The 26,296-nt window shown below is 40.3% G+C and overlaps 1 protein-coding gene across 1 annotated transcript; it reads left to right on the top strand.

Annotated features, from left to right (window-relative positions):
* Positions 1-11,230: 11,230 nt before the first annotated feature.
* Positions 11,231-21,844, top strand: LOC108595370 (protein jim lovell). Its single transcript, XM_033293224.1, has 4 exons — positions 11,231-11,461; positions 11,597-13,526; positions 16,948-17,079; positions 20,735-21,844. The coding sequence occupies exons 1-4, from the start codon at positions 11,231-11,233 to the stop codon at positions 21,550-21,552; spliced, it is 3,111 nt and encodes a 1,036-aa protein (XP_033149115.1). The 3' UTR covers positions 21,553-21,844.
* The last annotated feature ends 4,452 nt before the right edge of the window (positions 21,845-26,296 follow it).

Below are 26,296 nucleotides of genomic sequence, written 5' to 3'. Positions count from 1 at the left end.
TATTTTCTCAAGCTGCTGGTCACTTTTTCGACCTTTTACTATTATAAAAATTATTCATATATTTTGATATAGAAATTATTGCATTTTAATTTAAAATACATATTTATTGCACATTTTTATAATTAAATTCAAATATTGAAGCCTACAATATGCTCAACTCAATTTTCTAAGAAACTTTATTTGGTTTTGATTTGTTTGATTTAACGCTTTTGTTAAAATAATAAAGAACATTCGAATGAAAGTAATCAACAAGACAAGTTGTCTTTATTTATAATTGGGCATATCGGGTCGGTGCTATTACATTATTACAATTACTATTAAATGTAATTAGAAATTTATATAAAAGACTCAGCTAAACTTTTATGATAAAAGTATATGCGACTCTTAAGCGTCTTTCACAGCTCAGCATGACAAGTTGCTACAGACATCTCCATATACTGCTAGCAATGCTTTATATATTTTATTTCTCTGCTCGTTTTGATTTCTTCTTTTTGCTTGTTAAGGTTTATTCATTAATATTGTTGCCAAAGCATTTTTGCGTTCATTTTTCTATGCCACTTGTGCTTATGCTCAGCAACTCGCTTCGCTCTCGCTCTACGTAGTTTATGTCCTTATGCAGGCAACTGGCCTTAGCCGTTGCCATGGCCATTGGGCTTGCTGTCAGTTTGCCTGTGCTGTTGTCTTAAGTTGAAACTTGAGCTCAAAAGACAATAGCAGCAGTGCTGGCTGCTGATTTTAAATAAAAAAATCAACAAAAACAAATAACTCGGCACTAAGTTTGGCATTTTCTTGTTAGCTTTTCCCTCAAAAGATATGTGGACATTTTGGCTTGACAGCCGTTACCACCACCACCACTTGAGTTGGTGGTTGCTCCTGAGTCTAAGCAAATGTGCTGCAGCTTTGCTTCAATTAATTTCCAAGACATGCTACTTCTTATTAGCTGGCAAGTTATAAATATAAAAAACGACGTCTTATTGTTTTGCTGTCTGTCTGTGTGTCCATCTTCATTAATGAGTTGTGCAACCCTCTTAACTAACAACGCTGTCTACTTGGCCAGTTTTTATTTTAGCTGTGGCTGGCAGTTGCCGCTGTGCTAAAATTTCTTTGATCTGTCGATTATATTTGGGGGCCAAGCTGAGCTTAAGATCTTTGCTAAGATTACTAAGGCAACTAAAAAGATTTGTCTGAAAAGAAATTAATGAGCTTGAGCTTGAGTTTTAAATATTAATATTTATTTTAAATATAAATTGAGATTCGTGTTGTACGAAATCAATGAGCTTGAGTTTGACATATTAATATTTATTTTAAATAGCAATTCAGGCATTTTGAACATTTGTGGCTTGCAATTGAATATTTTATACTTTATACTTTGTGTCCTTTGCTGCTTACACAATTATCCGCTCCTGGTCAGTGGGCAGCGCCTGGTCTTGGGTCGCTTGTTTGCTGTTTTTGTCATTTTCAATTTGTGGCCTCGGCGCTGGCTGCTGTCAACAGTTTGGCTAAAATGAAAATGGCGTTGATGGCTGTCAGCGTTACAGTTACAGTTACACTTGCTGCTGCTGCTGCTTGCTGTTGTTGTTGTTATTATTTGTTACCTGCGTCTGTAGCTGACGCGCGCCAAGCACAAGCGGCATAAAAAATTATGGTGTCCACTGTCAGGCGCAGCGCCTCAACCCCAGCAGCTTGTAGGCTAAAGTTTGTGTTGCTGCTGCTGCTGTGCGCCTCCAACTGCGCTACGTGCCTGCGTTGCAACAGCTACGCGCCTGGCTGCAACACCCCCTACCCCTCCACAGCTTAACTGCTGTCTCTTTTGCTACCCTCCATGCTGCCCCACAGCTTGTTGCTTTTGACTTGTTGGCTCTTGGCCCGCTCCCCAGCGTATTGCTTGAGCAAAAGTTTCGCTGCTTTATTTAAATTTTCCTCGTTGTGCGCTTTGTTCGCGCTTTTTTCTTTTTGCTGCTTTTCTCAATTTTTTTCTCTTTTTATTTTCTTTTAATCATATTTAATTTTTTCAGCGTTTTCATTCTCGCTCTCTCGCATTTTTTTATGCTTTTTTGTCTGCGCAGTGCGCTGGCAACTTGCTGCAAGTTTCTGCGCGCCTGTTACACAGCTGGACGCGGCCGGCCATTGTGGCAAGCGCCACACACAGCTGACGCCAAGTTGCTGCTGGTCAAGTTATATTTACACTTGTGGCGCATTGATTTTTGCCGTCGCGCTTTTCTTTTCTTTGCTTTTTTATGAGCTTTTGTTTTTTGCTAGAATTTCCTTTTTTTATGCTTTGCATTGTCTGCGCCTTGTCAACTTTTGGCCAGACTTTTGTGCTAGCCACAGCAGGTGTGGAGCAGCGCGGGGCGAGTGCGGAGCTGCTGTCTGTGAAAAAATTTGATAATTCGCTGCTTGCGTAATTTGCTATGATTTAATTTTTGTGCATTTAAATAGCAAAATGAATTTAGCATTATATATCAAATAATTATTATAGAGAATTGATAAAGCACTATACTAATTATTAATTTAAGCAGCGCTGCAGCACTTGATGCAAATTATTAATTGAGTTAAGACGCCTAGACTAAGCTCTAAGCACTTCAATTCGCAAGAGTTGGGGCACAGCTCATCAGCAGCAGTAGCTCAAAGCGCAATTTAAGGCTATATATCCTTTACATAGCCACCTGATATCTCGTTAACATGCATTACTAACGAAGAAGCACACACCCCACTCCCCACCAACTAACGCATTATGGTTAAGAGCGGCTGCAACAAGATGCCCAAAAGACGTAATAGAAGCTCTCCAGCACGCTCAGACGAGCAACTTGTGAGCTCTTAATTAGTAAATGCTGCCCATTATGGCGGCGCCAGTGTCTGCCCCAATCCTTTCGCTGCTCAACTCGTATATAAGTCATATACAGCGACGTTCATGCATTTCATAATTATCTCTGGCAAGTCAAGCAGCCCAGCAAACCCTTCATCATATACAAGCGCACCTACAGCCCCCAGTTCCACCCACGCACACACACACATATAAGCAACGCTTAGCATAGAGCAGTACAGCTATCGTTAGAGCGAGAGCGCGCGAGCGCACTCACCCAATCCCTCGGGCAAGCAGCGCTCATTTTCGCGAGCGTGTAAAATTGAGAAGCAGCAACAAAAAAAACTTGGAGCAGCGCTTCAACTGAAGCTGCACAGGACATGCGCACGTGAGCAGCGGGGAAAATTCAACAAAATTTCCATTCGCTTTTCCAGCGCAAGCAGCAGAGACGCAGCAGCCGTTGTGGCAGCCAGACATACGCTTCGCTTGCTTGCCACACGCGCTAAGCGTGCAACGCTCACCGAGTTGCATTTGCATAATTTGGCCATAAAGGCTGCTGCTGCTGCTGCTGCACCCCAGGACATTCAACCAACTGTCGCCGCTTTGTATTCAAGGTGTAAAAAATGCGTAAACTGCACAACTCACAACTCAAAATTCAAAACTGATTTGCATATGAAACACAACACGCAGCTCATTTGCATAATCAGCGTGCGCGCATGCGTAGCCTAAGCTAACCCCCCCAACCCTTTTTAGCTGCAGCTCTAATATATTGAACACTGATTGATCCTGTGCGACAATTGGCAATGCAGGCTGCCTGGCATGTCTCGTTAGCTTAAGCCTGCTTGATTGCACACATTGGCAATTATAATAGCTGCAATATGTATATAAAAAATATATATAAACAGCTGTCAAGCTGATCTTATATACTTTCTATATTCTTGCTTTGATAGCCTTGAGTTATGCGCAAGAGTTTCAGCAAACAAATATTCACTTCATATTTTAATTGTCTTACTTTTATTTTATAATAATTTTTATAAACTCTTCTCAATCAATTGTAGTCTTAATAAATTTTTCAAAATATTTATTGAGTACTTAAATATATTTAATGTCAGCCTGAAGGCTTCAGTTGCTCTAGCTGCAGTATTTTCATAGAATTAATTCCAAGTTACAATTAAAAAAAAAATAAGTATTTAATGCATTTAGCCCAACAATTCATTGATTTTATATTTGTTTATTTTATAATAAATGATAAATGTTCAAAGTCTCTCGACAAATAAATTCAATTATATTGCTAGCAGCACCGAAATCAAATTAAATATAAATCCAACTTGTTTTATTATGTAATTATTTTCACAAACTCTTCTCAACTTATTGTAGTCTTAATATGTATCTCAATAAATTTTTAAAAATATTTATTGAGTACTTAAATATATAATATATTTAATGCCAGCCTGAAGACCTCAGTTGCTCTAGCTACAGTATTGTACTATAGAATTCTGAGCTACAATTAAAATAAATAAAAAAATAAATATTTGAAGCATTTAGACCAAAAGTGCATTGATTTAATATTTATTCATATTGTCCCATTTGTAATAAATTGAATATTTATATTTTTTAACTGTTCAATCTCTAGACAAATAAATTCAATTGCCTTGCTAGCAGCACCGAAATCAAATTAAATATAAATCCAACTTATTAAATACGAGAGGAAAAAAACTTTAGCGCAACTGCAACAAAAAGAAAGTACAAAGAAAATGGCAAGAGCGAGAAACTTGCGCCTCAAGAGCAAGTTCAGTGCAGTTCAGTTGGCAGAACAAAAAGCCTTGCAGTGAGTTGAGACAACGACAACGACAATGCAGCAGCAGAGTTTGGAGGACAGCTAGGCATAGGCTCTCAGCAGCGAGCAAGGCTGACTGCAAAGTAAAAATCGAAGAAAAACAATTAAAATTTATGGCGAAAAACGTGGAAAAGTCAGCCAGCCAGCCAAGCCAAGCCAAGCCAAGCCAGCCGGCTAGCAAGCAAACAAATCATAAAATGCAAATGTAGAAAGTTGGTGGAAAGGAGCGAGCCGGCTAAAATGAAAATGAGAAAAAAGCGCTAGCAAACAAAAGTCGGCAAAAAGTTATAAAAATAGCACAGAGCGAGAGAGAGAGAAAGAAAAGCAAAGAAAATACAATTAAAGGCAATCAAATATAGAACTACAGAGTTAATGAAAATGTGAGCCAAACTTAAGGTATAGACAAAAGCAAGCGAGAGTTGAATTAGGCTTTAAGCTGAGTTTAAATAGCAGAGAAAAAATTGGTAATAAGCAGATACAATGCGTAGGAAAATCTAAAAAAAATATATAGTAATGCATTATCTTTATCTATAGCTTATATCTAACTTAGCAACCAATACGCAACATTTTTTTTTCACACATACATATATATGGTTTAGCTATATCGCTCAACCAATGTGCTAACCTCAAACTAATCCGCCTATACACATATGTGGGCGTTTATATACGTATGTGCATATAAGTATGCTATATACAATTGCGTATGTGTGTGTGTGGCTGTGTGTGTGAGCGCAACTCTGCCAACAAATCGAAATGTTGCAAAAAGTGCTCATATGTCCCACGCTAACCCTCCCCTAATGCATGTGTGTGTGTGTGTGTGTGTGTGTGTGCATATGTTTGTCATTTTCCATCGCTTTTCTTTTTTCTTTTTTCTTTTTTTTTTGGCTACTAAAATTGCTGAGGTTAGGGGTGGATTTTTCCGACTCTATATATTTTTTCGCATTTTCTCTTGCGCACACATGCCAGAGCGAGACATACATATGCACATGCATACATACATACATATGTTGTGTATATGATTTTATTTAGCTGTGGTTGGGGGTGTGTGTGTGTGTGTCTGTGGGTGGGTGTTTGGGTGGCTTATGTAAAAGCAGCTCGCATGCGAGGCATAGATAACATATTAAGGCAGCGCAGCGAGCACATGCGACAGAGACAGCAACAGAGCTGGAAAAGCTTTGGCAATAGCATTCGTATCCAATAATAATAACAACAACAACAACAACAACAACAGCAGCAGCGTGGCGTCGCTGCTGGCGTCGCTGCTAAGCAGAAGAGTTTACAGACAGACAGACAGAGCGCCACACGTACGCTTTACATGCATGTGTATGTGTGTGTGTGTGTGCATATGCTTGCGCACTTGCTTGCTTGCGCTCTCTCTCTCTCTTGCTTATGCGCGCACTCGCTCGCACAGCACTTACGCTCTCTCGCTCTCTCTCTTTCTGGAAGGCAAACAAACTCAACTCGCTGCCTTTGAGTTTTCCTTTTCCATAAGCTCCACACGAAAAAGGATATATGTTAGCGTCGGCAGCGCTGCCAGCGTCGCCCCACTCGTTTTATGAAAAATGTTACACTCACGCGCTGGCGACGTCGACGGCGCTGCCAACGTGTGACAACTGCTGCGCGTAAAAAAAAAAAACTTCATGTGAGCCAAATGTTAGGTGAAGCTCACAGCGGGGGTGAGTTTCGCTCCGGTTGTTGTTGTTGTTGTTATTGTTGTTGTTGGTGGTGGCTATTACTCTTTACGAGCGTAAAGCTCCACATGCCATGTATGTATGTGTGTGTGTGTGTGTGTGTGGGTGCGTTCGTTTACGAACTCGTACGTTCGGCTGCTGCTTGCTGCTTCGGCTGCGCTGCTACGCATGTGTATGCAAATGTATTTCACACACACACACATATACATAATAAGTATTTTTTCGGTGTGTTGTTGTTGCTGCTGCTGCTGCTGCTGATAAGGCAAAAAATATAGTAGTTTATATGACGAAGGAGTAAAAACGCAGCTGCGTCGCTGTCGCTGTCGACGTTGCCGTCGACGACGTTTTGCCGAGCTTGGCATCCTCATGTGTTTTGCATGCTGTTTGTTATTTGTTGTTGTTGTTGTTGTGCTCAGCGCTCATACGTGTGCGCGCACGTGGGTGGGCAAGGGTAGAGGGTTGACTGCTTGGGTTGGGGGTGGCGCTGCTGCGCTGCCGCTAACGCTGTCATCGCTGCTGCTGCTGCCGCTTCCTTTTGCGCTCGCATATCTGTTTTTTCGGCCCGACATCATTTGCATTAGTCGCTTCGTGACGTTTGAACGGTTCGAAACATACACGCGACCGCACATACACACACACACACACAAACACACATACATGCAAGCATATGAACGAGGCGTTACCGTTACTTTAGCTCGTGCCGACGCTTTGGGCTTTGCTTAACTCTTTTTTCGTGTGGGAGCCTCCTAGGCGTATGAAACGTTCTTGTTGTATGTGTGATGTGATTTTCGTGCGCTCACATGTGAATGGCAAAAAGTGAACGCAGTCAATGCCAAAGACAGTTGTCTGCGTGCTCTGACCGAAGCTGGACGTGTATCCCCAAAAACAAAAACGAACAGAAATTGTGAATTTTTTATAGAAAAATATCAAAGAACTTTCGAAAAGTTTAAACTGTGTGCAATGGTAATAAAATAAATATATTTAAAAGTGAACATTAACAAACAAAACATTAACGCAAATAAATTGAGAATACAAAGTTATTTGTATAAATATTTAATTGCTTAGCTCAAATATAAATGCAAAGTTTTTAGTTAGTTGCGCACTTGGTTTAAAACAAATTCAAAGTTATGTCAAATATTTTAACAATTTTTTTTAAATTGTGTGGTAAATCTGTTACTTATTCTAAGAAAAGTCTTATAAGTTTATTAATTTATACAAAGTTTATTAAAGTTTATTAGTTCAAAGTTTTTGCTTTGTTTGCTTATTTATATTTATGCTGAGCTAGCAATAAATGCATAAATTATTAACTAATTATAAAAACAGTTGTGCAGCTAATCCTTCAATTAAATCGCTTCAGTTGGCCACATTGTAACTGAAACTGAACTGAGCACAGATTTGTTATGTGGCTGTGTTTTGGTTGTCGCGCCTATCATAAAACGCGAATATTTCAAATGAATCCCGCACACAATTCTGCGAAATATGCACAGCATCCTGCAGGATCGAGAGCATATACATGGGCATATGTTTATGTTTGTAAATGGGCCCGCAAATTGAGTTGTCAGCGGCCATTTAGTATATAAAGTACCTGTAACTGAGCTACCTGTCGTGCTATGTTTACCTGTTTGTCTATCTCTGTGTGTGTGTTTGTTTGTTGTTGTAAATGTGTCAACATATATGATCACGCAGCTGATTAGCACCTGCAACACAGGCACACAACAAATATATAACAAACTGAGAGCGAGAGAGCTGCAGACTTGCTGATCCTGCCCACATAAACATATACATATGCATATGCGACTGTGTGTGTGAGCATTTTGAGGGTGCGGGTTGTTGAGGGTAGGCACACACACACACACTATATAGCTCTCTATCATTCACATGCATATGTGAAGCGTGTAGTTTCAACTTTATTTGCATTACTCTCAGTCAGTTTCAGTTTGTGGCAAACCCTCGACGCGTACGCGCAGTTGCTGTCTCAACCATATGTGATCTGCTATATATATAGAAACGTATTTCGTGCGCACACCTGAAACACAGAACAAAACAAAAATACCCAAAGCACATGTGTTGAATACTAAATAAACCAATTTGTTGTGCTTTCAGCTTAAAACTCAATTGATATACGAACAGTATTGTGTTATAAACTAACAAAAGTGAAACATGCTACCACAAACTAGTAACTTTTATATAATTGTGCAAGTGTAAAAGTAATTAAAATAAAAGGATATTTGCATTTGTTAAAAAAGTACACACAATCCAAGCAATTTGAATGGTATGTTGAGAAATATAATAGTGAGTTTATTAAACTTAAATAAAATAAATTGCTCACTCATTTTAGCTAAAAATTTAATAGTAATAAATTTAGCAAAAATTTAAGAAGCGCTATAAAGTCATTTAAGATAGTAAGCATAAATATTTTCTCATAAATAAATTCTATAAAAATATTAGCAGCCCTAAAATGTCATTAAGAAATGAAGCATAAATATTTGTTTATTATTTTCTTATAACATAAGCCACATTAATTTCTTTGCTAGCACTTACCAGCAATAAATTTTATAAAAATGTTAGAGCCTTAAAATATTATTAAAAAATTAAGCGTGAATTATTTTAATATTTTTTGAAGTAAACAAAGCATTTAAATAAAAAGCGTAAATTTATTTGTTAGCAATAAATTTTGTAAAATTATTAGAGGCTTAAATTATAATTAAAAATTAAGCGTGCAAATCATTTTAAAAAAACTTATTTGTATTTTTTCTATTATATAAAGTTAAGCAAATATATGAAGTATTTTGAAGTTTTACATTCGTTGAAGCTTCAGCATATAAACAATATTTATTTCAATATATCCAACTTGATCCATCTATATAAATCAGCTGCTTAACTCTTTTAACTCTTTTAAATTTCAACTGCTGCGCTGTTGTCTTGATTTAAATGCAGGTGACCGCCTTTAAGGCGCATCCTTCACAGCTTTGGGCTACGACTGACTTACTTCAGCAGTAATTAAAAACTCAAGTGTCTACCACCCCCACACTCTGCCTGCTTGCCAAGTTGGCAAGTAGCACTAACTGTTTTTTGAACTGTGTCGCTTTTAGCGGCAGCAAATAAACAGCGACGCAAGCTAAAGAGTTAAAAATTGTTGCCACAGTGGCAGCCACACGACGACTCTGACTGCTAATTGCATATTGTTGCAACTGTAGGTGCAACTGCCTGTTGCCTGTTGCCGCGTCCTGGCGCATGTGTTAATATGCGGTTTAAGTCACTCGTCGCTCGCGGCAAGCAACCGCTTAACCGCTGCAAGTCGCTCAGACGCTCAGACGCTTGCAACTTGCAAATAAAAATGTTTATTTTGCTAGCTGGTTAAAGTTTTTTAATTTGAGGCAGCAGCATTGACTGACTCTCAGCCAGCTGCTGACTCTTTTAAAAATTCACACACGCAGCGCAGCGTGCAACGTGTGGCAAGGGGTAGGGACGCACACACACGCATGTGCCGCAGCAGAGGGCAGGGGGCAGCTTTTGAGCTACGGCACGCCAGACAGACAGTTGCTGAATTAATTAGATGCCACGCACTGCGTTGCGCAAAAAATAAAGCTCAGCACAGTGCACAGTGGTTGCAAATGCATATGCACAGCTACAAATACAAACTTTGAATTTAAAAATATTTTAAATACTATTTAAAGCAATGCTGAACATAATAATTATTATTCTAACAACAAATAAAAATACTTTACATAATTTTGATCACTTGCTTAAGCTATAAACAATTTGAAAATTACAAAATGCATACAAAAATATTAAAAATAATATTCCAAAAAATAAAATTGATATTGAAAATATAATACAAATATTTTTAAAATTCCAAAATAAATAAATTTGGGCTGCTATGCATGAAAAATAAAAATTATATGAAATATATAATGATATCAAACTTATTATAAAATGAATTAGAAAATATTTTAAATACTATTTAAAGCAATCAATTATTATTTTTATATCAAATGAAAATACTTTACATATTTTTGATCACTTGCTTAAACTATAAATTATTTGAAAATTACAAAAGTTTTACAAAAATATTAAAAATTAAATTACAAAAAATAAAAATTATATTGAATATACATATAATATAAATATTTTTAATATTATATTCATTAAAAATAATAAAAAAAAAACATAGGCAGCGTATGCATACAAAATAAAAATGATATTAAATATATAATATAAATATTTTAAAAATTATAAAAGCTGCTAAATAGTAGCAGTTGTACTTTTTAATAATGAATTAACTACAAGTTAATCATGTTGCAACCACTGTGGCTGTTGTGACGCATAGATAAACAAACAGCAAAGCAGCGCAGCATATAGAACAGACAGCGCGATAGGCAGACAGTCAGATAGGTAAAAAAAAACAGTAGGAGGGTTACGCTGAGTAGGGGTATGGGTTAGGAGGGGTTTGAACATTATCACACATCACACATCTGCATGTGATATCCTCAAGGATATGCGACACGACACGTAGCGCGAGCTGTGATTGCTTCATGTGCGTTCTGCTTTTTTTTTTGTCTGTTATTGTTGTGCTTATGCCAAGGTCTTGGTCTTGGTCTTGGCTTTTGTTGCGTTGGGGAGCGAACAGATGAGAGATGATATATGCTGGGACTCATTAACATATTATCACATCTTTGGCATATGTCATAAGAGCTGAGCACATTGACTGAATATATTATGGCAAGGCATTAGGCTTAAGCTTTTGTTTACATAGCAACTCATGTTCTCTATTTTTTCTTTTGCTCTCTCTCTCTCTTTATTTGCAGCTCTTAGTGAAAGCTTGAGCGGTGCAGTGTTCAAGTTGTTTGTGGCATGTTAAAGGACGCCGAGCAGCTGATCAAGCGCTGTCAACTGACAATGAACGATTATGGACGCCAGATGGCGCCAGTGCCGCTAACATTGCCGCTGCCGCTGCCATTGCCGCTGCTGGCGAACAAATCACAAAGCAACAGCAACACAGCAGCAATGCAACTAGAGCAAAGCCACGCCCACGCACATGTACACACCACACCGCCCAGCACGCCGCCCACGCCGCCCGCATTGCCGCTCAATATGAGCGCCACGCCCACAGCGAACAGCACAGCAGCAGCCAGCACAACAGCAACAGCAACAATTGCAGCTGCTGCTGCAACAATCAGCGACAGCAGCAGCACACACAGTCCACCTGCCACGCCCACAGCGCTGCCACAGGATCATTACAGTCTGCGCTGGAACAATCATCAGAATCACATACTGCGCGCCTTCGACGCACTGCTGCAGACCAAGACGCTGGTGGATGTGACGCTCGTCTGCGCCGAAACCTCCATACGCGCCCACAAGATGGTGCTCTCCGCCTGCTCGCCATTCTTCCAGCGTGTCTTTGCCGAGACGCCCTGCAAGCATCCGGTCATCGTGCTCAAGGACTTTCGCGGCTGGGTAGTGCAAGCCATCGTGGACTTTATGTATCGCGGTGAGATTAGCGTGCCCCAGCAGCGTCTGCAGACGCTCATACAAGCGGGTGAATCGCTGCAAGTGCGCGGCTTGGTCGAGAGCTCAGTGCCCGAGCATACGCCCACGCCCGCCGCCTCGCCCGATGACTTTCAGCTGCTGGACAGCTCGCTGCACAGCTCCAGCTACGAGGATGAGTCGCCTTCGATGGTGCGTGCCGCCGGAAGCAGCAGCAAGTTGATCATGCCCACGCGTCTCTTTGGCAATGCAGCCAGCGCCATGCAGGCGGCGCTAAGTCTGCGCCGCAAGCGCGAGCAGGAGAGCGAGCGTGAGCTGGAGAGCGATCAGGAGCTGGGCGGCAGCTCGCCCATGCCGCGACGCAAGCAGGCGCGTCCCAGACGCCGCTCCGGCGATATGCCGCATGACTTTGCGCTCAGCAAGCCGGAAACGCTGCAGACTGTGATCAAACTGGAGCAGAATGAGGATGAGGAGGAGCAGCGCGAGCCAGAGGCAGCGCCTAGAGCAGCAGCGACACCGCAAGAAGATTGTCAAATGGATACAGACTCAACGCAAATGCAGCACAGCGAGCAGTCAACGCTGCCGCCGCCGCCGCCGCAGCAGCAGCAGGCAGAGCAGCAGGAGGCGTTATCCTTGTCGCTCAACGACAGTCGCAAGTCTGTGCCAGTGGATGTAGAAGACGCCGAGGAGGAGGAGGAGGAGGAGGAAGAAGAGGTTGTGCAGCTGACTGTGCGTCCCGATTCTGTGCTGCAGCAATCGCCGCAGACAGAGGACGAGCAGGATGAGGACGAGCAGGACATAGAAGAGCTTATCAACACCACCAACGAGCTGCGACGTCAGGCGGCTGTAGCTGCTGCCAATGCCGCTGCCATGTCGCGCACTCCCTCACCCACGCCCAGCGATGGGCCCGAGGATCTCTGCACCACCAAGAAGGACCAATCTACACAGCAACATGCAGCAGAGCATGAGAGCAACAACAACAACAACAGCAGCAAGCTGCAGGATAACAATCAGCGCATCATGTTGTCCTTGAAGGACATACGCCAGTTGAATGCCAAGCCCAGTGCCCCACCCACGTCCAACAGCAACAGCAACAGCAACAACAACAGCTGTGCTCCACCACCGCCCCCGCTGCCCAATCACAATGGACTGTTGTCCTTGCCGCCGCTGCCAGGACTAAGTCCGCCCTGCCACATGGAAGCGCTGGAGGCGCAAATGCATGCAGCCGCCGCTGCAGCTGTAGCCGCCGCCAACGAGCATCCCTTCCATCACATGGAGCATCAAATGGAAATGTCCTTGGCTGCAGCAGCAGCAGCGGCGGCCATGCATCAACGTGATCCGCGTGATCCACGCGATGCGCGTGAGCACAATGCCTTTGCACGAGATCTGCTGGGACCAATGGGCTTGCCGCCGTTTGGCTCCCACAATGGTGCGCCACCTAGCGGCAACGGTGGAGCCGGACAGGCGCCACATGAGCGTTTGGAGGAGAGCATGAACCGCTTGAGCAAGGAGTTCAGCAAGGAGTTTGGCAAGGAGTTCAGCAAGGAGTTTAGCAAAGAGTTTGGCAAGGATTTCTGCAAGGACTTTGCGCCCAGCTCGCCCATGAGTCTGCCCAGCCACTTTAATGCGCCAGACGGCCAACCGCATCCGCCATCACCGCTGCCCTTTCCCGGCATGTCATCGGCAATGACGCTAACGCCGCCACACAGTAAGTACTACTACTACCTAAAGGTCACTAGGTTACACATCCTGAGTGAGTCTAAGCTACTTGACTGCAGCAACATGTGGTTGTTGGCACCCCAGCCCTGTCCCTGTGTGTCTGCAACATATCAAAAGTGGCACCGACTTGGCACCAAAGCTGTGGCAAAGCTCTTATAAACGCATTAGGCGCCCCAGCCCTGCAGTTTGTCAGCTGTTTGCATATTTTTTGCTTGCGACTTTGATGTCTCTTTGAAGTTCACTCAGCTGGGCTTTAAAATCTGTTGACATGTACAGTTATATTAAGAACGAGCAAGCATTAAAGTTTGGCACTGCAAGCTGTGTCATACACTTTCAACCTCTTATAGTTTCTGAGCGCTTATTGCTTATACAGACAGACATACATACACTAAGCTTGTCTTGCTCATGAAGAATATATAGACATACAACTGCATGATACCCTTTTCTATCAAAGTGTGTAAAAACGCATGAGCAACAGTCTGGCGGCGCTCTCTTGCTTTTGTAGATCACGCCATGCTAGAATAATAAAAGGTAACGGATTGTGCTCTTGGTTATTCATCCCTTTTGCTGCTTTCGCGCTCTCGCTCTTTTCGTTTTGCATACGCTGTGAGCGAGCGCGACTGTAGTTCAAAACGAAGAGCGCAAGCCGCTAGCTTATGGATCACGCGCTCTAAGCATTGGAGTCTGGCTCTCTAAGCATTGGAGCGCATTTCGTACGTTCTGCTGAGAGCGCGTCGCTTGCACGATTCTGAGCAAGCGCTGCCTAAAATTTTTAGTCGTTGCTGATCTTTTGCCTTGAGCAGACGTGCGTCGGTGACTTATCAGTGCTTATCAGTGACTTGTTTTTTTCTATGCGCCTCTGCCTTGCTTGTTTACCTTATGCAAACCCTTTCCAACTATTATTGCTACTTGTATTTGCTCAACTAATTAAGTCATAAATATTTTACTGCTTGACAGCTCATAAGAATTATGGCAATGAGAGAAATAGTGCAGCTAATAATTTGACAGTTCAGTTATTACATACAATGCAAAATGCAAAGCCCCCTGAGACTTCGACGCTTTTGCCTTTGCGGTTTGTTTGCCCAAGTTGTTTGCAGTTGCAGTCGAAATAAATTCAATTGCGGTTTATATGATTTTTATATTGATGTCAAGTCAGGCGAGGCGCATAAAACTCACAAAAGGTGCAAAAGGTGCATTTAATGCAGCCAACGAGCAAAGGAGTGGAGTGTGGGGGTGAGTGGGTGGCAGCTTAAATTTCAGACACTGACATTGCGTGCAGTCGGTAGCTATGATGATATTTATGTTGTGCCCTGGCAACATGTGAGTCCTGCGAGTTCAAACTGTCAGCAGACGTTTAGCGAAATGACTTTTAAGTTGCCAAACAACTGCCACGCCCACACACACACACACACACATACACATGCGAGTTGTGTAGTCTGTGTTTGTATTTTAAGGCAAGCCGCGCTCTGAACTTAAACCTTTTGGCAAACAACTTTTGCCAGCGTCGCCGGCATAAATAAAAATATCAAAACGTAAAGACGTTGGTTTCCCTTTTCAGTTGTTGTTGTTGTTGTTGCCTTAGAGTTGAAACTTTGCATATAAGTCGCGCGATATTCATATTAATAATATCCGTTTGGGGAGTCCTAACCCCATGCCCCATACATCATTGCATGAGCTGCAAGGCGCGACGCGGCACACAGGATATAAAATAAATTAAGGCACACAAAAATATGAAAAATTGTACGAAAAATAGTCAAAGAGTCGAGTCGTCCTTGTGCACAGGAAGCGCAATACCTTTTAATGCGACAAAAATTTCAGCCCAACATATCCAAACCGGCAAAATGCGATTGGTAGTGGGGGGGGTGTGGGTGCCAGTGGAGTCAACTCATACAAGTCGCTAACTACTGCATAAACAGGCTGCAGGCAATGAAACTCAGCCAAGGATACGCGCAATGAACGTTACAAAATATATGTGAGATTTAATAAGAACGACTATGAAATGCGCTGCACTAAATAAATATCAATATCGTAAAAGTCTATTAAACCAATTTATCAGCTTTAGCTGTGCTTCGTGCTCAAAAAATTAAAAACAGTCAGCGGTTATCGAATATAGACAATTTTATTAACGTAAAACGAATATCGTAAATGTAAAAATTGTATTAAATTAAAGCCACTTACTAAATGAGCCTTACTGAAAAAATAAAAATAGTCAAGGCATTTGCATATATAGAATATAAACAATTTTAATAACGTAAAACGAATATCGTAAATGTAAAAATTGTTTTTAATTTATTGCCACTTACTAAATGAGTCTTACTGAAAATATAAAAATAGTTATATAGACAATTTTAATAACGTAAAACGAATATCGTAAATGTAAAAATATTAAATTTATGCTACTTAATAGAAAAGTCTTAGTGAAAAACTAAAAGCAGTCAAAGCATTTGCATATAGACTTGAATATCGTAAAACGAATATCGTAAATGTTAAAATTAATTTTAAGTCATGTTGATATTTAATTAAAGAGAGTTATTTATTATTAGTTGCAAATTAATGCAGCCCGTAAATATTGAATATCATACGCTTAGGCATAAAACTTATGAGCCGCTTAAGAAATCTTAATACCCTCCATTATTTACACATACCCTAACCGCAGTCAAACAGAAACCAGAGCAGACAGCCAACAGCAACAACAACAAAAAAGAAATTTCCACAAGCGAAATAAAAAAGAATCAAGTTCTGTTGCTGCCGTATGAAGTATACGATATATATATGTATATGGCTGGTAGCCACACAATTTGGGCGTGAAAATCATTGAACTAATAGCATGTGACGTGTGCTGAGAGCTGCTTGAGAAACGTAAGAAAAGAAATATATGCGCTAAAAATAAATCCGCACTAATTTCGCTGAAGCAAAAGGGAGCACCCAATGCATATTACGTATACGCAGGGCGTGTTGTAATGTCTGCTTGAAGTAGAAAATGTTGCAAACAATACGCGCTCGTTATTTGTGTCATTATGCAGCTGCAGACTCACACCACCCCCACACCCTACCCCTGCTCACACATTTTATTCATATGCCTTCTACTTCACTTTGTCCTGGCTGAAGGATGTGTAGTCGGCGTCTTGAATTGCGCCGCGCATACTTATGAAATCATTCAGCACACAATGTCAATGTTATGCCTTGGCAGACAGACAGACAAACAGGCGAGTTAGCTTTGAATAGATTTATCCTGTGCTGCTGTCGTCATCATCAGCGTTACAATTGTTTCACTCATGTGAAGAGCGCGCAACTTATTAATAGCATAATGACATGTCTATTGTTTACTACAAAGCCAATCGCTAGTTGTGCACTCATCGAGCTGTTAAATTGCAATATGTTAACTAACTAACTCTTATCTCTTATTGCAGTGTTTGGTCTGGACTCGCCGTTGGGCTTATTTCCGCCCGGCATCGATCCCAACAAGCTTTATAATCCGCTAATGGAAATGAGCGATCCGCGCGATATGCCAGGTGGACCGCCGCCGTTTCTCAAAAAGAAAAGTAAGTAGCTTAATAATAAATTTAAGGGGGAGGGGGTAGGGTAGGGTACGGTTAGTACAAACAGCTGCACTTTCAATTCAAACAAAACAAACAGCTCATTAACCTCGGCGCATTAAACTCTGAACTCTGGCAACGAGAAAGGGTTCGAGACAAGAAAACACTTTAAACACGATCGTGCTTTACTTTTTTCTTTTAACTTGACTGCACTTCACACCTGACTGCATTGATCTTTCGCCTGCACGTTTTCAAACCCCGAAGTTATTTCAGTTTGTAACTGGCCCCAAGGCAATCAATATTAGGGCTTAATTTTGAATCGCAGCCAAGGCAAACAAAATTGTTACAGATAAAATAGCCATATAGTATATTAAAGTAAAAGCAATATAAACAAAAATATAGCGCCTTAGAATGCTGCACTTAAATGAAATAAAAGCGGCTTAGACTAGCAAATTTGATTGGCTATAAATTCAGTTCAAACTATCAATATTAGCGCTTTTTTTTAATCTCAGCCAAGGCAAACAAAATTATTGATAAGATAAAATAGCCATACAATATCTTAACTAAAAATATTCTTACTATAGCTTATTAGAATTCTGCACTAAATTAAAATAAAAGCGGTTTGAACTTAGCAAATTTGATTAACTATAAATTCAGTTTGCAACAGATAAAATTAACTTAAAGCCAAAACATCAATATTAGGGCTTCATTTCAATCAAACAAAATTATTGTATATAAAATACTTACATATATAATAGTTTAAAGTAAAAGCAAGCTTTAATGAAAATATTCTCACTATAGTCTTAAAATTCTGCACTAAAATAAAAAATAGAATCAAATTTGATTAGTTATAAATTCAATTTGGTGCAAATAAACAAAGCTGGCCCCAAGCTATCAGTATTAGGGCTTTATTTTAATCTTCCGAAAGCCAAAAAATATTCTCTATAGAGTCTTAAAATTCTGCACTATAATAAAAAGAGTCTTAGACTTATTAAATTTGATTAGCTATAAATTCAGTTTGCAGCAAATAAAATTAGCTGGCCCCAAGTTATCAATATTAGGGCTTTATTTTAAACAAACCAAATTGTTGTAGATAAAATAACTTTATAATATTTTAAAGTAAAAGAAAATATTCTATATAGAGTCTTAGCATACTGCATTATAATAAAATAGTAGAGTCTTAGCTTTAAATGCAGCATAACGAGGCGCTATATTGAGCCAATTTTAGTAAACTAAACTTGCATTTTAAGCTAATTAAAGCAGCTTAAATATTTATTTAAATATCTACAATAATTTGTATGTTTGTGCAGCTTTAAAGCGCAAGCTGCAACTGCAACTGCAACTGACTGCACAATTGTTATTCAAGTTACCCTCAGCTGTTAACTCTTTTTTTTTTTTGCGCTGCATGCAATTTCCTATATTAGCCCGATTGCAATCACATGCAGTTCTTAGCCAGCTTTTGCCTTGTGCGATCATGTGAGGCGGCAAATTTGTTTTTGTGGTTTTCCTGTGCCTCACACAGCTTCGCTTCAGCAGTTGTTTGTTTTTTTACTGCCGCTCAATGCGCAACATGTGCACCTATGCATATCGTAAAATGCTACAGTTTCCAATCTATATAACTTTTGATTGACAAATAGGCAGCGCACACAAAGTGCTTAAGGTGTGAAGCCAGTCATAATACATATATGCAGCAGAAATCAATTAACTATTGTTTGTCAATATGATTGACTTCAGTTTGGAACTTCAAATTGTTTCATTTGCTTTGACAGTTGATGGCTTAAGTGCTGAAAAATCGTTTGAAACTCATATGAGCTGGAATTAGAAAGGGATTATCAACTATATGCTAAACTGCTTAAGCTATAGACAGTCAAACAGACAGACAGACAGACAGACACTTGAGCAACGCTTACATTTAATTGCTTAATTTTCTCATCAATAGACCGCAGCACAAAATCGTGATGCGACTCATCTTAAAGCTACACTCCCCCCACTCTCTCTCTCTCTCTCTCTCGCTCTCGTCTTAGCAACAATGTGAAATAGTAAATAAAGCGCAAATCTGGCGTATAGCACGATATTGCTTTATTGCGAATCTGCAAACGAGTTTTAGCTTTTCTTCTTTGACTCTGCGCGTCTGATTGATAAGAATCTACACTTGGCTGCCACAAACACAACAACTAACTGTGTCTATGTGTGTGTGTGTTGCACATTTCTTTGCGCTCGTGTGGGTGTGATTAACTGATTTGTTCACATTCATTTGTTCAATTTTTGTTGTTGTTGTTTACTCTCTTTTTGGGCGAAACGTGATTTGCGATTTGTAACAAATTCAAATATTGCCCAAGCGCGGCTTAGCCAAGTCTTATTAGAACTAACTACAAGCCGAGTTTTGTGTTTGCTATTTGGTCTAAAGGTCAGCGCTAAGCTATGACCCTGGCTAGGCTTTAGCGCTGTAAAAAACTAAATCAATGCATTCAATTGCGCTAATTAGTTAATTATGCTATAATTAGTTGAGCTTGCTTGCAAAAAATGAAGTAGTATAAATAATTAAATCTATAATTTATATAGCTAGCATATAGAATTGAAAGAATTCTCAAAAATTTTAATTCAAGTAATGCTCAAATTGATTCTGTTTGGCTTTCGACTTGAGGCCAGCACTTTTTTCTGAACTAGTTCAGTTTCTAGTTCAGGATCTACCTTCTATATGTTATAATTGGTTTATAATTATCACTAAAATCGAATTTAATTATTCAATCCAAGCATTCTTCAATAGTTTTGACTTTAAATATATAAATTACATAGCTATCACATAGAATTGAAAGCATTATCTATGCTTGGTTTACAATTTTATCAAAACGTAATCAAAAATTTAATTAATGCCCAAATAGTTTATGTTTGACTTACGACTTTAGGTCAGCACTTTTCAGTTGTCAGGATCTGCTTTCTATATGCTATGAGTGGCATTAAAATTTAATTTAATTATTCAATCTAAGCATTCTTCCATTTGATTCAATTTCTTTTGATTTTAATTCCCTTTTGCTTATATTTCTGCTCTTGTTTTAGTTTATATATCACTCTTCTAATATTATCTTTTCAATAAACCTGCTTGCTGTAAAAGTTCAGCCAGCAACTTGCTGCCCAATTGATTCGAAACAATCTCTAACTTGCTCTAAGCCAATCTGTTGCACTAACTATAGCTTGCCACAAAGTAAATTTCATATTATCAGTGGAAAGAAAAGTGCATAAGCTGTAAATTATAGCAGAGCTGCAAATTTGGCCACATATATGTGTGCATGAGAGAGAATGTGAAATTCCAATGGGAGTGTGGGGAGGAGGGTTGAGAGTTGAACCTGTGGCAATAATGTTGGTTGCCACATTTTGAGGCAGGTCGCTGCGGCGATATCTGTGCATCTAAATTGAGTTGAGTTGCAGTCGTCGGCGGCGCATGTGACGGCGGCGACGACGGCGGCATAATTTGCATATGGCAAAGACTAGGAACCCACCGCAGCGTTGTAGGTGCCACAAGAACCAAAAGCCAACACACCCAGTTTAGCTGGCAGACAATGGAGGCATGTGGGCCATAAGATTGAAACATTAGCCAAGAGATGCAGGCAGCCAGATAAGCTTCAAGTTTAACTAATCAACTGTTCCGTTCTCTCTCTTGCAGTGCCACGCCCCAAGGGACAGCATTCGGCGCCACGCGGTGGACCGCCACGCTCCTGGACGAACACAGAGCTGACGGAGGCGCTGCAGCATGTGTGGAACAAGAAGATGACCACATCGCAGGCATCGCGCATCTTTGGCATACCCTACAACTCGCTGCTGATGTATGTGCGTGGCAAGTATGGGAAGAGTCTGAAGCTGGAGCAGCTGCGCAAGGATTGCATCAGTGGACCGCCCATCGAAATGCTGCAGATGGGCATAAGCGGTGGCGGCGGCGGCGGCGGCTCGAAGAGCGACAAGCACAAGGAGCGCAAGGAGAAGGACAAGGACAAGGATAAGGATAAGCATGGCAACAATAATAACAACAACAACAACAACAACAATGCAGGTGGCGGCAGCAATGGCAACATGCCACATCCGGCTGATCTGTCAGCTTTGGGTCCGCTCGATCTGGAGCTGGGTCTGCCGCTTTGTCCGCCCGGCGGTCCACGCAGCGGCAGCTCCGAGCCGGACATGCTGGGCGCACACAGCGCGCTCTTCAATCCGTTCAATCCGCAAGGCTTCTATCCGGACTTTGCTGGCGGCTTTCCGGGTCTGCCGCTCAGCATGCTGAATCTGCTGCCGCCGGCGGAGCGTCATCATGCTGCGGTCGCTATGCATCATTTGGGCGTCAGCATGGACGAGGATTGCAAGAGCGTTGGCAGCAAGCAGTCCTCCTCGCTCGACGATGACTTTGCGCGCCTGCCCAGCGATTTGGGCGGCAGCAGTCATGGCACGCCACTGACGCAGGCGAATGGCGGCGGCGGCGCAGGGCAGGATTGAAATTTGTGGCGGGATTGGGCTGCCAACCCAATGTTCTTCCCGCCGCCGCCCTACGAGCCGGACGAGGAGCAGCAGCAGCAGCAGCAGCAGCCAGGCACGTCCGCCTGTCGCGACTTCAACTTCAATCCCAGCCTCTTCATGGCGCGACGCAAGCTCAAGCGCTACCGTTCCAAGCGCGCTCCCCCGCCCCCCTTGCGCACCTAAGCGGAGCGTGCTGCTCTAACTGTGAAATACATCGATGTGAATTATTTGAAATGCAATTTAGCTTATTTAACGACAATACTTTTGTTTAATGCACACACCTTAATATTAATATTAATTTGTTTTATTTACATTTTAAACTTAATGTATATTTTGTTAGCTGGTGCTTTTAGTTCCTATTTAAAACCAACCCTCGACCCCACTACCCCCCCTTAGTTTTTGTATTCTCTTAAGTATTTGAATATGATGACAAAGCTTACAAAGCATTTGAGGCAATATTTTTTACATTATTTTTCGTAATTAATTAATTTCTATTTGTAAGTAAACATGTAATCAAAAGCGCGAAAACTTGTAAATAGCATCTAACCAAACCAAGCAGCATTAGGGGTATTCACATAAATAATGTAGTAAAAAATACTTATACGTATACTTAATATATAAATTATATGCTGACAAGCTGACTGTACCAAAATTTTTAAATGTTATTATACCAGCGGCAATTAATTAGTTCTTTAGTCCTAAGCGCACTCACTAGACAATTTCTAACTGTATAAATGTATTACACTGCACAACAAACAAACAACAAAACATTCAAATTAATAATCACACACATACGCATAGAGTTAACTGTGTAGCAAACAACAAAAAAAAACTTAAAACTTAGTGGAAGTATTAATTAGTAAGCCACACACCTCCGCCCCCTCCCCCTCCCTTACTGAAAAGAAAGTACTCTTAGCTTAACAATTTTTGTAATTGATTTTGTATATGGAACCAACCAACACCTTGACTTGGTTTTTGGTATGTAACTCAGTTTCCACGCATAGTTTTAATAATTTATAAGCTCAAACAAATACAAATACAAAAAAACAAACATATTTTAATTATAATTAATGTGTAAACAAGTACAGCAAAAACAAAAACAAAACTATGCATAAGCTATACATATAATTAGTAAAGGTTATTAAATAAAAAGTTAAATGACATTAATCATTAAATTCAATTGTTTTTGATCCACTTCTGTCTATATGGCTAATTAATATAGCAATATTTCCAATTTTCGTTCTTTATTTATCAACATTAATCAAACTTGCGTCTGTGTGCAATTTATCTCTTAAAGTTGTAGGCGTAAATCATTTCTCTTTATACTCGCTATTAAATTCTCTTTTTGCAAATTCGAATTGCCCGCGCAGCAGTGTTTAACATCTGCTAAAGCGCTGTTAAGTGAGCACTGTTAAAAATATTGTGAGCACTGTTAAAGAGCCAGTATAGTGGCGCCATCTAACGCTCACGTAGCATAGCAACAGTGTATTTACATAAACAGCTGTTTATGTTTCTTTGTGTGTGTTTTGTAGCTGGCAGCTTTTTTGCAGTAGCGTTAGAGCGCGTATATTTGAAATTTGTTGCGCATAGTTCAAAACATAAAAATTAAATAACAATGCAATTTAATATATTCAATTTAATTCATGCTCAATTCGATTTTATACTTCGACATATTGAAACGTGTCAGCTACAGGTGCGGGTCAAAAATTTCAGCAATGTCTTGCGTACTTTTCGCAATGCGCAATTCGCGTCAGTCCGACTGTCTGTCTGCTGGTCTGCTTGTCATCATCATCAGTAGCATCATCAATGACAGCGCCTTGGGGTGTCCATAAGCAAATTATCCCTGTGGCTCTTCAGTCGGGGCCAGCAAGTTGCTTGGCCTTTTGCCTTTGTTGTGTCGTCGCGACGTTTGTCGCTGCTCACATGTCTCTATCTCTTTATTTGTATGCAAATGCTTAGAGCTCTGGCATGCCACTTGCCACACGCTACCTGCCACACACACACAGACACACACACACCCCCTCCGTGTTAGCCCAGAGTCTGCATTTTGTGAGTCAATTTGTAGCCAGTAGTATAAGCCATTGAACTCTTGCTCATTCTCGCTCTCGAGGCGGCGGCGGCGTCGGCGTCGACCACAGTCAATGGCTCATTAACTCGAAAATTGTTTGTCGCTCGTTGTTTTACTATCAGCTGCATTCCTCTGCTGCTGCTTGTTTGTCTTTGCTTTTAATTTTGGCGCGACTCTCGCCCAATGCCTTGCAATTTCCATAAGATTATATAGACTTAAGATTTTGTTGCTGTTCCACTTTTTTTCGTATTTTAAATTGCGTCACGTTAAACACTCATAGGCAGCCAACCTCTTATCTCTCACGGCAGTGAAACTCAAACTGAGCACGTGTGTGTATGTTTGCCTACAGTTCAAATGTTTTCCTTGCCCAAATAGGGGAAGCGCCGAAATGATGAACAAAATAGGAGATAAATAATTTTAGAGAGTTTTGGTATTTTAAATATGTGAAGCCAGTAAAATTTTCAATGAGATTAGCCGCCGATCAACAAATATAATAACCTAACCAAATTATGTCTGAACTATACCATAATCAAGCTTTATCTTAATTAAATTTTATTCTAGGTAAAACATTTAAATTGTTAGTGATAAATACAAGCCAAATCCTTGAAAGCTTTCTACATTTACTCTACTGTTTATTTTAGTAAATCATAAGTTGTTTTTTTTTTAATAATATAGTGAAATCAGCTGGACGGCCACGGATCAGCTGACCCGATAAGTTGAGCTTTCGGTGGAATCAGTCTACCGCCACCGAAAGCTCTGTTATCGATCGGCCGACCAGAGGATCTAGCCCTAGTTCTTCTTCGTCCCTGGGGACTTTTAGCCTCTAGCGCTGGCCGGTTCCCGTCCATCTTTTCTTTTCTTTTTCCCTGGGCATCGTGCAGACCGGACGTGTTCTAAGTTCAAACACCAACTTAAATCTGCTTATATTATATTAATCCCACGAAGAAATACCGATTCATTATTCTGAATCGTAGGCCAATCTAACTTAAAAAAAAAAAATCTCACTCAAATCAATATTTTATTCTTCAATAATAATAATAATTTATTCTCGTCAAGAAATTTTGATAAAAAGCAAATACTTGCTTTTCATCACATAAATTATTTTTATTTTCTTCCTCACTTAAATACTAATTCGATAATTTTTCGCGTTACGGAAATTAAGGTATTATTAGAGCTCCCACGGAACGACGCACGTAGCTCTTGATGCTTCAAATTTTTTTTCTCATTTGAGCAATTATAGGTTGATTAATTATGAATGATAGATTAACAAATAATAACAATTAAAAAATATACATTTAAAATAAAAATAAATTAAAAATTAGGGCGAGACAAATTGTCATCTCCTAAAAAACAATTATTATTAATACATTTATTTATTATTATTCAATCTCTACTTACTTCCGTATTGGACCCCCTTTCAGATTGAGCGACTTCCAGTTTTCCCTTAGGGCAATGGTACCTGGTGCGCGCATTTTTTTTTTTGCCCCGGCACTGCCACTGCGCCAAAACTACATCCTGCAAAATTACTGGCATATCCGCCACCTCCTGCAGCTCTTGCAACTTCTGCGCCTGTTTCACATGGCTTAGATTTTTGCCTTTATTATAAATATATGTATAATTATACCAATGTAGCGCTATTAGCTTTTTGCGGGCACACAAGATCTTTGAGTGTCCAGGTGCTAGGCTACGGAGCGGAGGCAATCTTTTTGGTAAGGTTGACGGTAGGTGGTTGAGTAAGAGAGCGTGTGATGTTGAGGCTCAAGATTTTCTGAAAAGTTTTATGTCATTAATCTCGAGTCCCATTTTCGAACGTTAAAGATTTTTAAGTTGACGAAAACAAAATTAAATTTATTTACTAACATTTATAGGAACACCATAAGCGTATTGAGCCGTCGGTGCTTTCGAAAACTAATAGTTGATACCAGTCATGCACTTTATTACATTATGGTAGTACACGAATATTTTGTGGATAGAATCGAGAATATCGGGGCCCTCATCAATTTTTAAGCATTCTGTAAAGATATGCTTGAGGAAACCACCGATATTCTCGATTCTATCATTATTCGCGTACCTCAAATTTGTTTCATCTTTGACTCTTGTATTTCGAAATATTTTAGTTAGCACCTCTCTAATATTTATGTACTCGGACTCAATACGCGAAAGGTACTTCGTATCTTTCGCCAGCTCAAGGCTTTTCGCTTTAAGCTCACCGAGTTCGTGCTCGAATGTATGGCGATCAAATGTCCGAAGATATGTTTCTTCGAGATGGATATCTCGAAGCCTACCATTTGTCCTATACCATATATTCTTGAGATGCGTGAAGCAATATAGTCTAACTATCGGACGATTTAAAACAAGTTCTGCGCGCTCAATAGCGGCCAAATTACTAGCATTGCCATCAGTTATAATGGCAATGAGGTCATCTTCTCTGCCTGATTCTAGGATCTTTTTAATTGACAATTCTAAACTTGTCGCAATGGTGGTACTACTCGGACTATCTGCGACATGGATGACGGAAAATACGATCCTCGAAAATAACCCATCGATCGACGCAGCGACGATCATCAACACACCTACCTTGGTGCAAGTGGTGTGGCAAGGCAAGAATATCTCATCTATTAGTAAATAGAAAGAGCCCTTTGGTAATTGAGCTAT

The sequence above is a fragment of the Drosophila busckii genome, chromosome 2R, assembly GCF_011750605.1.
Source record: "Drosophila busckii strain San Diego stock center, stock number 13000-0081.31 chromosome 2R, ASM1175060v1, whole genome shotgun sequence".
NCBI lineage: Eukaryota > Metazoa > Arthropoda > Insecta > Diptera > Drosophilidae > Drosophila > Drosophila busckii.
Note: the sequence above shows the minus strand (reverse complement) of the source record. Positions and strands in the feature narration are given on the sequence as shown.

Excerpts from the sequence above, each read along its gene's own strand:
- LOC108595370 (XM_033293224.1), top strand. The coding sequence starts at position 11,231 with ATGAACGATTATGGACGCCAGATGGCGCCAGTGCCGCTAACATTGCCG. Across the intron at positions 11,462-11,596 it reads CAGCGAACAGCACAGCAGCA|AATCACATACTGCGCGCCTT; the intron begins GCCAGCACAACA and ends AACAATCATCAG. Across the intron at positions 17,080-20,734 it reads GCCGTTTCTCAAAAAGAAAA|TGCCACGCCCCAAGGGACAG; the intron begins GTAAGTAGCTTA and ends TCTCTCTTGCAG.